Source organism: Dermacentor andersoni, chromosome 2 (assembly GCF_023375885.2).
Source record: "Dermacentor andersoni chromosome 2, qqDerAnde1_hic_scaffold, whole genome shotgun sequence".
In the NCBI taxonomy this organism is placed as follows: Eukaryota; Metazoa; Arthropoda; class Arachnida; order Ixodida; family Ixodidae; genus Dermacentor; species Dermacentor andersoni.
The window spans coordinates 388,082-403,550 of NC_092815.1; the positions used below are offsets into that span (position 1 = coordinate 388,082).

The following is a 15,469-nucleotide window of genomic DNA, read 5'->3' on the forward strand; positions in this document are numbered from 1 at the left end:
TGACAAAGAAATGACGATAATGGAATAACAATGGAGTGACAACAACAGAGAAGACGGTGGCCTGATGACCTAAGTATGACAAAAATGGAATGACGACATCTACATGACAATGACAGCATGCCAACAACAGTGCAATTATGATGGCACGATAACTGCCCGACGACGCTAAGATGACAAAATGATCACAATGACATGACAGCGACAGCATGTGACGAATGAATGACGACGAAGAGATTACAAAGATGGAATAATGACAATGAAGTGACAATACCAGTGGGAGGACAGTGGTACGTTCCTGGGGACCACGGCGTGACGATGACAGTATGGCGACAGCTGCATGACGATGGCATCCAAATGACTGCATAATTACGATAGCATGATAACTGCATGACGATAGAATGAGAATTACGGTGTGACAAAAACAAAGAAATAATGATGATGGAATGACGATGACCACGTGGTGACGACGGAACAATGGCAGCAGCACACGGAACAATGGCAGCAGTGAAAGCATGTCAACAACAGAATGATGATGGTATAAATGAAGGTGACAAACTTACGATGAAGGAATACGAAAATGACATGACAACCAAATTGTATTTGTATTGGAGCTCGCATGTGCACTTACATAGATCACTGCTGTACTGGACCGCCTCACTTTGAACTATATTCCATACTGGCCTGCGCTACACCCAGACGACAAATAAATGACAGCTACAATGTGACAACGAAAGTATGTGTGTGTTGGAGCTCACGTCTGCACTTGCATAGATCATCTGGCACCCCAGGCCTCCTTGGTTTGCACTACAGTTAAAGCTCAATATAATGAACTTCTACGTAACAAAGTGCTCTATATAAAGAAGTGTTTAAATTTTTATAACTTCTTGTCATAGAACACCATGCATATTGAAGTTCAATATAGCAAAGTGTGTTATACACAATTTCAATATAACAAAATTTCACTGCCTATGTGATTGAATACCTAGGCAATAAATGGAAACTGCCGCAGATGCAGAGGGTCAAGTGATTGAATTACATGCCATGCAGCTGCTTGCAAACGCACCTCTCAAGTTGCCGTGATAGAGAGTGGCCACCAAAGTGGAGCAACGTAGCAGCATAGCAGCAAGGCCCTCTGACATCATGTTGTATATAAATTTCACATGTGATAAGACACTGTTGTGCCTAGCATGCTGTGCACTGTGTATGTGAGGGTAAAGCTTGAAAGGGTGAGCCAAAAAGGATGGTCACTTGATGCAGTGTCTTCCTACATGAGCGGCGGAGGGAGGTAGGTGAGCGTGCGCCTCATCTGCTAGCCTGGCCACATGGCTGACTGCATATGTGGACTGCGCACCCTATGTTGGAGATAATTTGTGGTGGGTGCAAATGCAAGGCGAGCCTAGATGGCCATGGCTTCAGGTGCACTGTCTTCCTGTGCGTTTAGTGATGGAGGTTGTGTAACCTCGAGTGTCGAAGATGCGTTGAAGCGAGAGGCAGCCAAAGCTTTCGATCCCCTCTACCTGTAGTCTTCATGATAGCATAATCGCGCTGCGGGTGACACTATCAGCTACGGCGGCGAAGTGGACACAAAAGCTTCACAGGCTTCACTTCAAACCCCCAATGTGAAAATATAGAGTCCTTTGAAACTTTTCTACTGGTCTTCGTGGACACAAAAGCTTCACAGGCTTCACTTCAAACCAGCAATGTGAAAATATCAGAGTCCTTTAAAACTTTTCTACTGGTCATGAAACTTCAGGCCAAGTTTGCTATATGGACTGCAGCTGCCGCTAGGGGCGCTACTGCAGATGAGGAGGCTATGATCGCTGGTGTTGTTGGCTGGCTTTGGCACTATAGAATAGTTTAGATGAGTTTAGGCATAATCACACTAGGCCAACACAATGCCGATTTTGATCTGCCGACTTCCCACGACAACTGTGTTATGCTGATGGCTGTGCAGGCAGGAATGGAATTATTGGCAGACAAGTCAGACAGCTATGCTGCCATACTGCAATGGCACGATGGCCCCCCACACCGACATGGCTGTTGTGACATTTTTGCCACTGATTTCCACACATGCTGCTCACATTTTCTTTTTTACTTATGCTCAACAAGACTTTTAGCATATTTGGCAGCAAGAAATAGAGTGCGCAACTTTCTGCATTTGAATACCAAGTTATCCAAGCGGTGTATTTGTTCACACCGGCAAATATGGCCACAGTTGGTCGTTTGCTTCAAGAGCCGTGTAAACTGCACTGCACTGGCATGAAACAATGATGAAATATTGATTTGCGAGTATGCGAATGGTCGCATCACTCTAGCTCGACGAACTGCATGATATGAGTGACCCGCAGCTTAGGGATCCCCTTTTAAAACAGCACAAGGATATAAAGGACTGTTAATGATTGCTGGTTCTCGCTTTTTCTTTAGAACTATGCATTATGAATGCAGTGTGCTCGATGAATAGCTGGTTTTCATATTTTTTTTAGAACCCTTCATCATGCATGCAGTGTGCTCGATGAAGCATTGTTAAAGAAAACTCTGCACGTATAAGCACTTAGTTAGAGAGCATGTAACTTTTTCTGAAAACGTCAAAGCCTGCTGTATACTCATGTAACTGAGCGAGGCACACTGCAGTATTGTGGGGGCTGTGATTGGTTGCCTGTTTGACATAAGAGGCTAACATACGTGTCAGCATAAATCACAAACTTTTCTGTAGGTCGTGAGCTATACGTACAGAGCTACCACTGTATGTATAGTCGCATTTATTTCATGAAAGCACAGGCGAGTGTGACCAGCAGCCTTTGATTGGACGTACCGATGTTGGCCCTGCGCCGTGTCGCCTCTTCCCACCTTCTTCTGCACACACCTTACAACACTTCAAGTCACTATGGCCAGAACTGAACTACAAAAGCAGCTTCCTTTGTCCCAATTGCTTACCTTTTAGTTCAGGCCAATCAGTAGTGGGTGCACAAACACTAGGGGTTTAGCCGGGAGGGGGGGGGGGCTTATGGGGCTTCAGCCCCCCCCCCCTCCCCCGAAACTTTTTTGTGCTGTCATGCAGCGCCGGCCAAAACAACTCCAGGAACCGAAAATCATTCTGGATTTTGTCTAGAATGTCTTTTTCACGCTCGAAAAGACATTTCAGCGCGAACATTGCAAAATAGGGCTGGATTTTGCAGCAATGCCCATGCAATGGGAATCACATATGGCAAGGAGCCCCATCCTAGCACAAAGTTTCAAGGAAGTTTTGATGGCGAGCGGGCTCGTCGTGGCATCTCAGGGAGGCCGCGGCATCTACGGAGTGCATGGATTTCAATTCTGAAACTTTACAGGCGTAAAGTTCTCACAAACTTTTTATGCGAAAGGTGCATTGATATCTCCAAACTCATGCTTTAGATTTTCAATTCCAGAACTTTGAGGGTTTAATGTTGTTATAAACATTTGACACCAAAGGTGCATTTACATTGCCATACATTGGACCATACAACGTGACAAGCCGAATCAACACACTATCAGACAAGTTGACAAAGAAAGCAGTGAGGCCCGATGAGATGAAGTGTTGTGGTGGTTCATTTTTGCCGTCATGTCACAGAAAAGAATATCAACACCTTTTTCTTTACCTGTGACAGAGCATCCATGTCAAGACACTAAAGCCAGCAAAGGTAACTACGTTCTTATTTATTTTTCTACTTTGACTTTTATTTGCGAGGACACATTGAGCCTCCTCAATTTTTTTTTCTCGCTACCTGCGCGCTGCCGCCCCCCTGCCAGAGTGCACAATTTTCCTTGTGTTGCCCCAGCCACCGCGCGGCGCACTTCGATGCATGTTCATTTTTCTCTGGCCGAGTGGATTTTTGTCTTGCAGAGTTTTAGACTCTTTCTGGCTAGCGGACGAGAAAAAGAAACAATGGTTGCTCGCCGGCATCACTGTGGGAACTCGACGGCTTGCAATGCGTTCGCTTGAGTGCAACCTCTCCGGAAAATTTTGTCTCACCGGTTGCGATGTGTGGTGCGCGACATAGTGCGGTGATCGCGACGGTCAAGAGCAGATGACACTGAGTGCACGTGCGCCGAGGTGGAAGAAGGAAAACAACGACGACGAAGAGCGTCCGGCACGAGAACGCGCGGCGCAGGAAAGACAACAAAAAGAAAAAAGCAACCAATTAGAAAAGACCATGGGGCGTCGGGCAGCCAATCCGAGAATGCCAAATCGGCCAGACCACAAGAAAAAGCGTGGTGCGCTGGGAGAACGGGGGGACACGCAAGAGGACACGCAGGGAGACGCCGGGGAGACGCCAGGAGAGTCCCAGGAAGCAACGGCAGGAGGAGGTCAACCACCGGAGTGGGCGTTGAAGACGGGCCGTCGGGTTCCGGACCCGAGCCCACCAGGACTTCACTCGACCGTGGCCTCCTGCCAACCTGTTCCTGTGCGTCGCCTGTCTACCTGAGCGTGCCGTCAGCTCCTCAAGGCCGGTGAGCTTTTGCGCCAGTGGGCAGGACGAGAACAGTCGGGCTTCGGGCCCGAGTTCTACGCCAGCTGCCCAGCCAGAACGCCACCCCCGTCTGCCGTGCCGCCTGCTGCCCGAGACCGGCGTTCGAGCTTCCGTGCCCGTGGGCGAGACGGGAACAGTCGGGCTACGGGCCTGAGTTCTACGCCAGCTGCCCGGCCAGAATGTCGACACCGCCTGCTCCTGCCACCCAGCCGCCAGCGTTACCTCGCCTAGCCAGAGCTGGCGCGCTCCCGGCGCCCGGTCGGTCAGCTTATGCCGCAACCTTTGGTGAGACCGGCGCCACTCCTTCTGCCAGCTTCTCACCGCGTTGCCGCGTCGAGACTGCGACGCGTCCCCGCCCTCGTGGCAAGCCCAGACTCGCGCCCTCGTTAACCACATGCAAGCCCTATGTGTGTTCCTTACCGCAATGTCCGCTTGAGTGTTTATTTTATACATGCCTTCTGTTTCTTTCTATTTGCTTCATGCCTTTTTAGTTTGATTAAAAGGTCTTTGTGTGTGTGTTCAAACCAACGGCTTTGTCCTCAATTGGGTTCTCGGAGGCTCCGCCTAAGAGAACCGTTAAAACATTGAGAACACGAACCTTTGCCCCCATAAGTGGGTCGTCACACCGGTGTAGGATACCGAGCAGTGTGCGTATGGTTCTCTGTGGACCAAGCGCCTTGCATTTTCTTCGATATTCCTTGTAGCCACATTAGGTGCCCAAAGTAGGCATTCGATTGTGGCCAACATGCTTTCCTTTGCATTCTTTTTCACTTCCTTCCCCCTCACCACAAAAGAAAGAAAAGCAAAAACTAAAACAAAAGACATTGTTGCGGCGCAGCGAATTGTTGCATGATGAAAGTTTGAGTTTGTTACTTCTCCTTTTGTGGAAAGTAATGAGCCACAGGACGCTTGAGTTGCCGGATACTCTTATTATATTATTGTGATAGCAATTATATGGACACTCGGGGTGTATTCCTGCCGTCGCTATCGCCCTCATGTTCTGCATAAAGTCCAAGGCGATAACATTGTGACCGTGCGCCGCATGCTGTTTGTGCGAGTGAAAGCGTAGGTGGTGGGGGGGGGGAGGTGCCATGGGTGAGCCGACGATGGTGGCTTTGTCTTCTGTGCGCAAGAGAGAAAAGCAGGGAGAGAGCGCGCCGCCTCCTGTTGTGCGCAATATATCGGGTGGAGTGGAGGGACGGAGAGGGGGGGGGGGGCTGTGATCTGTGAATTTGTGGTTGCGCAACATATTTGCCTTGTTTGACATGCTATATATAGCGATTTTTTCTTAGATACGTAGATTTATTGGAGACTTATACCTGTATTTAAATATCCTGTTGCAAGGTTTGGTGTATACGTGCAGTGACCTTTGTTTCAAGTGACACTTTCTTACCCTTTATTGAGCTGTATCTTCTCATTTGTATATTCCATTATATTCTTGCATTTCTAATGTACAAGGGCGATTCAAATGGAAAGTGAGCCAAACCACCCCACGCAGTAATGGTTCGGTTCATTATGTGCGAGGCACACACGCTGCACACAGGCATCTCTCATTTACAAGAGTAATACGCAGGTGTGAGGATCAGGGTGTCTACCAAGTTGACATTTCCAAATTCCCTGAGTTTTCCAGGTTTTCCCTGAGCACCTTTGCAAGATTCCCTGAATGAGCCAGAACTTTGTTTTATGTCAAGACGGGCTGACACCATGTTGCCCGATGCTGTCACTCTCTAGTAAGCATGTTGAAACAAAAAATATTATTTAATCCAATTTGAATAGTAAGGAGTAATATCGATTTTATTAAAAAAGAAAATAGAAAGAAGGTGATAGTAAAATGCACAGCGGAAAAAATGGCTGAACCCATTCCGAATCGAGCAGAACATTTTCAAATACAAATGAAAAGGAGATGCATACAGAAGAAAACATTTTCGAATATGAGCTATTTCCATCAACTGATAGCAAGCTCGTCGATGTGAGGCCTGAACTTTTGTCACAAGTAAGATTCTCTCCCAGCAGCTGGGAAGTCAACCTCAACTGTACTGACATACTATCAGCCCGTACACAATATCTCAGTGTTGGGTTTCACTGCTTTAAAGAGTTTGGTTTGGATGAGGGACACCTCCATCTCGGCGTCAGCCAACACTTTGTTTTCTTGAGCGCAAGCTCCTTCAAAGAGGTGACGGCACGCTTCCTTTCGATCCAAGACCGGGCTGATCCAACCAAGACGATCCAAGACCGGGCTGAAGCCATCGTGCAATCACCCCCAACACAATATCAAAGGTTGATCCAATTAGACAGGAATGGAGGATAAGCATTGACGAACTGGCAGAGCGTGTGAACATCAGTCATGGTTCAGTTCCCACCATAATTCATGAACACCTCGGTTATCGACTCTTGCATGTGCAATGGATGCCCAAGATATTGAACAACCGCCAGAGACTGAGAGGTTCAGTGCTGCCTTGACGCATCTAATCCGGTATCACAATGAGGATGATGACTTGTCTGCGACCGGGGACGAATCATGGTTCCCCCAGTACGAGCCTGAAACACGACGGCTGTGGGGTTCTCACCCGTGCAAGTCTTGGGACAAAGGAACAACACAGTAGTGCAAACAATCACAAGGGCATTTATTGCACCTTTCATAGACTAATGCCTGCTAGCTGAGTTGCTATCCACAACACATATACCGATGGGCGCGTGACAAATCGCGGAAGTCCGACTCACCGGGACCGAATAACGAGCGAATATGTTCTCCCCATGCTGGACACCAACGCCTGATCGTTTGCGCGTATGGTCACGTGAACGGTGGCACGTTCGAACGGTGGTGTTCATCCATCTCAGGGTAGGCCTCATGAGACAGCCTCGCAGAAGCAAGGATCGGTGCACGCGCAGAACGTCCGCGCCGCTTGCCGATCCTGAGTCAAAGAGGAAGAGTCTTTCCTTTTTGCACCCAAGTAACCCGGTTGGTAGGTGGCGTTAGCAGAGCCACATTCGCGCCATCTCTTGCAATGCACTTCAACCAGACCGACTGCCGCTGGCACCAAGCCACGCGGCCAAGCCGGATTACAGGAGACGGGAGCTATGCAGGAAAACAACATATCAGAAAATGCGTGAGAGTCCCGCATCCCCACACGGCAAAGCTCACAGTGGAAACATTCCAATTCACCACCCCCAAAGGAAGCAAAGACTGTCGTTTCTGCCGGAAAGGTGTTGTTGACTTCCTTTCAATTGTCAGGGGCCATTCAATAAAGTTGTATCCATCTATTCATCCATCGAATTTGCTAAATCTGGAGAGACTATCAATTGTTTCCGATATTGTGAAATGACGGATCGGCTCCGTGTTGCAATCAAGAACAAACAACATGGAAAATTGAGGAATGGGGTCATCTTGCTCCACAACAATGCCCGTCCCCATGTCGCTGATGCTGTTAACACAAAACTGGCAAAGTTCAAGAGGGAAAAGCTGCAACATCGGCCATACAGCCCAGACCTGTCGCCTTGCGACTTCCAAATTTTGAGGCATTTGAAAAAAACAATTCAAGGGAACCAGATTCGTGTTGGACGATGACTTGAAAGGGTCAGTTACAGAAAATTTTTGAAGCAGCAACCCAAGGAGCTTTTTGAGACAGGAATCGCGCGACTCATTTGTCAGTGGGACAAATGTCTCATGGAGACTACTTTTAAATAAAGTACCCCGTTTGTTGCATATTCGCATTGGCTCACTTTCATTTGACTCACCCTCGTATATGTTGCAGAATGTCTGCTTTTTATGTGTCCTCTGTTGCGACTATAATTTCGCAATTACTCACAATACACGACCAGTGACAGCTGCTCCTGCACAATACATTGTTACAAAGGAAAATGTCATTGAGATTTATCCCTGGCCATTGCAAATGTACAAAGATCTAAACAAGATTCTTGAATGACAAAGCTTCATTAAAATATTTGTCCTCAACTTGTTCATTTCATGGCCTTAACATTTTTCATATCAGCGGAATGCACTGCGTTGCTAGTTTCAAATTGATATAGTTCTAAAATTCTTGTGATATTTTATTTACTTATTAAATAGACAGATAATATGGAATATTAGTTAATTCGGGCACAATTTTTAAAACATACGAGTATATTCTTTTATTAAGAAAATACATCTTTTACTTGTCTTGACAGTGCATAGCGTTCAAGAATTTGTTTAGCATATCTGGCAATGACAATGTAGTTATTATTCATGTATTTGATCCCTCAACAAATTCTATAAGGAGGACGCCGATATGCCAATGTGAGCCCCCCTGAATGAAATTTTTGACTACGCCACTGACAAACACATCTGCCGAGCTAAGGCTAACATTCTCTGAAGTAACATAGCCTCAAACTCAATTCGAACAGCTGGCAAGGGCTGACAATAGTGCATTCTGACTTCAGAAGCATGTTTATACTTATTTGAAGTGTAAATAATTATGGGGTGTCCTGACTAACATTAGCCAAGCTAACAATATGGTTGTCACACTTTTCTTGCAAAACACAGTAGGTCTCATAACCACATTTTTCACATTGTTTTCCTTTTCTCTTTTGTTCAACAGATTGGCTAATGTTAGCTAGGACACTCAGTATGTAAGCAGAGACGAATACTGTGGCAATCACACTGTCTATGCAATGTTTTCTCTCAGTGGTTGATTTCAAGAAAGCTGGCAGTTTGCCTCGTGCGTCAATCTGTAGTTGGAACAACACTGCTGCACACAACAGGTCCTTGGCATTGTTGTTCAAGCTCCTGAGGACCATTCAAGCTTCTCTGCATAAGTTAAAAGGTAGAAAGGACGAGTAAAGTTGCTACAAAAATCAGACGAACACACCAGCCAGCTGCTGCATTGCTTACCAAGTGTCCCTTCAATATGTCCCCTCTGAACTTGTGGCACCGTCACGTGGTCACTGTTGGCAGTGTATGAAGCTCTTCCACAGTGTGACCAAAAAGCTTTGTCACCAGTAAAAAAATATCAAAGGGCTCTGATATCGTCAACAAGGCATGACACAGTATCTTTGGTCACTGACACTCAAATTCAACTAAATGATTTCGTTTCTTATTGAAATGTTTTTTTCGTCATTGAAAGTTCCTGATTGCCTGATAATTCAGAAAATTTTACAGCCCCTTCCATGTAAGAAATATCTTTAGACGCCTGTACTTATCTGTATAAAAGATCAAATTTCAAGGTAATAAAATTTTGATACTGTAACAAAGTAAAGTGCTATTGTTACCAACTTTATTATATCAGTTTACCCATGTATCTAGCACTGGTTTGCACTATACCTGGGACGTCAACTGTGCAAGACAGCAGGCAACACTTGATACATAACCAGAGGCCCATGTTATGTAATCGGCAAAACAGCAGCTGACAGCTGCTGAAGAATGGGTGGAAGAGCCAAAGAAAGCTTCGCTTTAAAATGTGCATGTAAGAAACGGATAAATATGGCAATAATTCGTTGAAAGCTACTGCTTTCGCTAGAACATATATTCCTAGTGCAGGCTGAAAATAGGCACTGACGAGTGGCGATAACGTGTTTGCTGCATTCACTGTCTGTCTCCTCTACAGACACTGCAGCTAATGGTGTCACTGTTTAGGTCAGGCACATTTGTGCCAACCAGTCAAAGTTCAAATTATTCAAATTAGTGAGTGCCAAGTTCATGATCAAAATAATGAGTTCTGGCCCACAGAAATGTATGGAACCTTCAAAAAGATGAAATTATCCGGCAAATTGAATTAGCCAAAGTTGAATCAGTAAAGGTCTAGTGTAGCTGAACCATTGATGATGTTTGTGTTCTGAAAATTTGGACTATTTCTAACATCATGTTTCTTGGTGAACAGTGCCACTGATCATTGTGAAGCAGCACCTTTTGTATAAATGTATCCATAATGGTCAGCCAACCTTGCATGAGCTTTGTACATGGAAGTGTAACAAGCATGTGGCGCTCCCTCGGGCATAATCTTCGTTGGCCTGCCAGACTCGGTAGGTAACATTGGTCACCGCACCGCAATAAACACCGACGAGCACAGCTGCTTGGCGGTCAGTCATCGTTCATCACCATGCTGCGGAGCGTCTTTCTAACGAAGGGTGCCTCGAGCCCTCCCTCGTTTGTGAACCCGGGCAAATCGTGACAGGAAGTAAAAACTAAGACACAGCACAATTACAACCCATAAATGCAAAGCATAATGCACTGCCTACGGACACTAAGATGCAGATAAATTTTGCAAGATCAATGGAATTTTTAGTGCACAGCACCTAAATCAGAGTACACGCAGTGCATGCATCTTCTTTTTTTTTCCCACTCAGAGCACAGGTGAAAAAAGTTACTTATTATAGCATTGAAGTGGTACAGTGTTTCACATATTCACAGTGTGTTTTTAACTCAATTGGAGACCTGCACAAGTGCTGGATTGTACAAAGCAAATGTGCTGGCAAAAATAAGTTATAAGCTGTTTATTTTCTTCCTGAGGTGCTCTCTACAACACTTCTAGGTCCACTGTTATTTCTGGTTTATATAAACGACATTGTGTGTTCCATTGATAGAAATATTAAAATTGGTTTATTTGCGAATGACTGCATGCTGTACACCCCAATAAGTTCTGTGGCTGACCAAATATTACTGAATGATGCTTTCCGCGAAATTGTGGCCTGGTGTGACAGATCAGGAATGGCCTTCAATTCTGATAAGACTGTGCTTTTGCCATGACAAGAAAGAAACGTCCTATCCGCTTTAGTTACTCTGCTTACGGCACTACTATCTTGGAAGTTGAAAAATACAAATATTTAGGCGTTTTAATAAATTCACAGCTTAACTGGAGCGACCATGTTGATTACATCTGTTCATCTGCGTTAAAAAAACTTGGATTTTTGAAACACAAGCTCAAAGGAGCACCCAGTCACGTTAAGCTATTAGCCTATAACTCTTATTCGGCCCAAACTTGAGTATGCGGCTATAGTGTGGGACCCGTACACCAAAAAAGATATAGCAAAAATAAAAAACGTGCAAAGACGGGCTGTGCGCTTCATTTACAATAAATTCAAGAGAACTGATTCCCCATCTGCTTTAATGGCCTCCAACGAAATTAAACCTCTTCATATAAGACGGAAAATTGCTCGATTAACGTTCCTTCATTCACTCATCCAGGGAAAGTTTGGAATTTCTTCTTCACCTTATGTTACACCTTCAACTACACAAAAAACCCATCACCAACACACCCATGCCCTAACATCACATTTTGCGAAAACAAACTTGTTTAAATACTCATACTTTCTGCGCACAATAAACGATTGGAATGTACTGCCTGAACAGATTGTCTCAAGTGACAGTTTTGAAAGAAATCTTAGCAATGAATTTTGATGTGCAGATTGATGTGCAATGTATTTCCTTTGACTTGTTTCCTTCATTTGTGTCATGTGTCAAACCTTTTGTCTATGTAATAACTTTATGGTGTTTGTAAATATGCCTTGTTATCTGCCCTTCCTGCTTGGACCACATGAGGTCTGCAGTATTATGTAAATAAAAATAAAACTTGAAAGAGGGAGAGAAAACATAAGCAGAGGTTTCAAAATGTACTGAATCTTAGTGAGAATAATTTACAACCATGTTAGTTGGAATCCAATGTCACTACTTCAGTAAGCGCACCTTGGCTCACCCGCAGCCCACAGCCAGCACAGCGGTAGTTCTGCTTGGCGAGTTGATCCTTGCGCCTGCACAAAGTGGCTGTTTATCAGTGGCTTCTCTTGCTGTCCTAGCTTCATTGAAGTGGTGGCTACATTCAACTACTATGTCCAATTTTACTTGCAATGTACAGCTAGCCAAATTTGTGATTTCTTTCTCAGTGGCCACGACACAATTTCTATCCTATTATGAACACACAATTTTTTCCTGACTCCGAAGTCTATCTAACTCTATCTTGAATTAAACATTTTAATGAATTCTTTTTACTTAAGATGATTTAATTTTCCTCGACTCTAACACTATCTAAATGTATGTTCATCATTTGGTCTGCCACCAGCAGGCACACTGCAGGAACTAACTTTTCCCATCATGGTAAAGTGAACGATCTGCAGTTTTTATTCGTTTGGTCTTTACTTATACATGACATTTGTGTCAAATAACCAATTTTCATGCACCACAATATCGTAATATAAGCAAGCCAGTACAAAAGCCTCAAGGCTGCTTCCTTTGGCACTTAAACATTGTTATTACTGTTTTGAGAAAGGAAAACCTGTACAGCAACTGTCATGACAAGCAATGCACTTGTGATTCATATCTGTGAATTTGAATATGTCTGCAGTGGATGAAGCACCAACGTAGGCACAAGAGCAAGTCTTGCAAGGGCCAAAGGCATCACAAGACCCTGAAAGGTGAGTTTCAGCTAAATAAAAGAAGTGCTATATTTTTTTAATATGTGACATTCCTATTCATTTCTATTTTTGTCTCATTGACTTTTATTTCATTTTTTTATGTTTTTAGATTGTGTTCTTGCTCTATGGTCTTGTATTTTTATTGTAACACCACCTGCTTGGTCCTCGGACTGTTTTGAGTTATGTTAATCTCACCATCTATAGTGCTGCATATCAGCAATCAGATGTACTGTTTGTTTATAATTTTATTGGGTTTGTTTTGTTTTTCTTGCATATTCTTTTAATTGTGTGATGCTACGCTGTTCTTAAAAGTGAATGTTTTCTACGGATAAACTTCAATTAGTAGTTGGCACACGTCCCGTCCCTTTACATTCTTATCATTTTGCACCAATTGTTCCCCCTCCAACGTGACAAACTATGTAGCTGAAAACACGATTCTTCATATACTTGTTTCAACAACAGCTGTCTGATTATTAGAAACAGAATTTGAGACAAATGGATAATTTCTGCTGACCAAGATTCTTTGCAGCGGCTACACCAGGAATTGTGTGATAACACACTGGTTGTTTTACATGGTTTTGTCATGCAATGCGTAAAGAAGGCTTTCTAGGAATGCATATTGCTTCAAGTTTGTAGACAGTTGCTAGAGTAGGCATTTGAGAGTGGACAGGCATTCCCTAATTGCAGTATGTGCTATTAAATTTATCATAAAAAGTAATTGTGAGACTTGGTCAAATGCATTGTCCACAATGTTAAAAGGCAACTTAGCTGTTTAAAAACATTTGGTGAGCCATCTTTCGTACTGGTGTCACTAACACCACAGCAATGGCAACAAAGCATTTTGGCATATTTGCAGCATGACAAGTGTTTAAAATACCATTCCACAGCACTTACTTCAGTTCTGGTTGCATGTTGAAGATGATTTGCGCCCTTGGTGGTGCCCACTCGGAGTTCCCTCGGAGACGCATCTGTGAAAGTGAAGCTTCAAGTGGAACAATGCACAGGGGTAGGGGAAGTACACGAGGGCCATCATGAAACATGGAAGCCATGCACTCAGCAACTAAAGAGTTGATCACTCTTTGCACGTTGAGTTCAGCTGACTGCTTGTGTGCCTTATGAATCTAAACTGCAACATCAACAGTGGCTCAACTTGGTAAAAATGCCTTAAAGGGCCCTTCACCAGGTCTGGCCATTTTGAGCTGACAAGTGCAGAGCATATAATGCGCGCCAACGAACGTGTTTGCAAAGAATTACATCGCTACGGGCCGTGGAAAGGTCTGAAATTTCAATCTGAACGCCATTTTTCCTTCTTGCAGCTGCTGTGCTCCAAGCTTGCCAGTGACGTACTCGCGTCCCTCTGCCTATGTACTCAAGTCTGCAGTGTGACATTGCTCATGGTGACATGTGACATCAAGAATTATTCAAGGCACCATCTGTTATTTGTGTGATCTGTTGCTTGAATTGACGAATTGAAGTTTGGAGAAATAATAAAGCACACAAATGGAATGTCTGCGTGTTTTTTGTTTTACTTCACACCGAAGCAAGAGAGATGTACTTCCGCTTCGCCTGCTTGTTCGCACGATCGTGCAGTCCTGTGCACAGGTACCGAAACTATGCCATCTTCTACCGTGTTCCAGCGCATGATCATGCTCTGTGATCCGCTTGTTCTGCCTCAGTATTCATGTAGCACTGAATTATACCGCTATTCATGTGTCCTTGTACGAAGCATGCAAAATCGTGCGCTGTGTGAAACCAGACAATCAAAAACCAATCAAAACAACTCATGCACACCGGCGAAAAAAAAAAAGCGAGGAGAAAAAAAAATGAAGGCGGGACCCTATGACGTATGTGTCATGCAATCCTCGAGGTCCGGTATGGGAGAACACAGGGAGGAAATTTCGCTTGCGGAGGCTAGACGAGGCGAGTGGAGAGAGCGTCTTGCTTGGCAGTGGAGCCCACCTGTTGATGTCACGGATTCGCGGCACTGAAATATTTCTATCTCGGCTATTCATGAGCCGATTTGAGACATGTTTACTGTAGTATAGTGTCGCCCCCTGTCAGATCTCTGTGTCATCGTACATGTATGTTTTGTAGTTGTTTAGCTAGATGGCGCACCCCCCTTCTGTCATGTGACAAGCTTGGACCAATCGGGAAGTGTCATCTAGCGTGTAAAGCCTTTATAAGTAATAAACGGCCGCGGGTCGGTCGAGTCTTCGTTCCGGTTTTCATCGGGAGCAGTCAGCTCCGTGTCTCCTTTACTGCGCCGGCGCTAGCCGCGCGTTCGCCCGTCGGGGCCCCCCGCTTGCCTGCCGCTGCCGACACAACATTTACGACAGAACACTCCCTAGGCGACATGTAACAACTTCCAGCATATAACCAAAATTTGCTAGGGGGTCTGGTGAGGGGCCCTGCAATACTTTTTTCAGGCTACCATATTTGCTCTATATCTATTCTCAGGATGTCAAGGGACAAAGAGCCAAAGGAATTATAATACCATATTTTCCAGATAATAAGTAGATTTTTCTCTCCAAAATTCTCGGTTGGTGCGTTCTATACAATGGCGTGACTTATTTATGCATAAAACTATGCATGCTGGCACG

General features: G+C 44.6%; 1 protein-coding gene across 9 annotated transcripts in view; it reads right to left on the reverse strand.

Annotated features, from left to right (window-relative positions):
- Positions 1 to 15,469, reverse strand: part of LOC126543058 (run domain Beclin-1-interacting and cysteine-rich domain-containing protein-like) — a 454,654-nt gene that overhangs the window by 126,394 nt on the left and 312,791 nt on the right. For 8 of the 9 annotated variants that reach the window (XR_008615039.1, XM_055077611.1, XM_055077614.1 and 5 more), the window contains 2 exons: positions 13,764 to 13,837; positions 12,155 to 12,222 (listed from right to left, as the gene is read on the reverse strand). Coding sequence is in view for 8 of the 9 variants with exons in the window: in XM_055077611.1 (XP_054933586.1) it covers positions 12,155 to 12,222; positions 13,764 to 13,837 (142 nt within the window). In the remaining variant the exon portion in view is untranslated. Of the gene's footprint in view, positions 1 to 12,144; positions 12,223 to 13,763; positions 13,838 to 15,469 lie in introns of all 9 variants that reach the window. The other variant, XM_050190205.2, reaches the window with a different exon arrangement.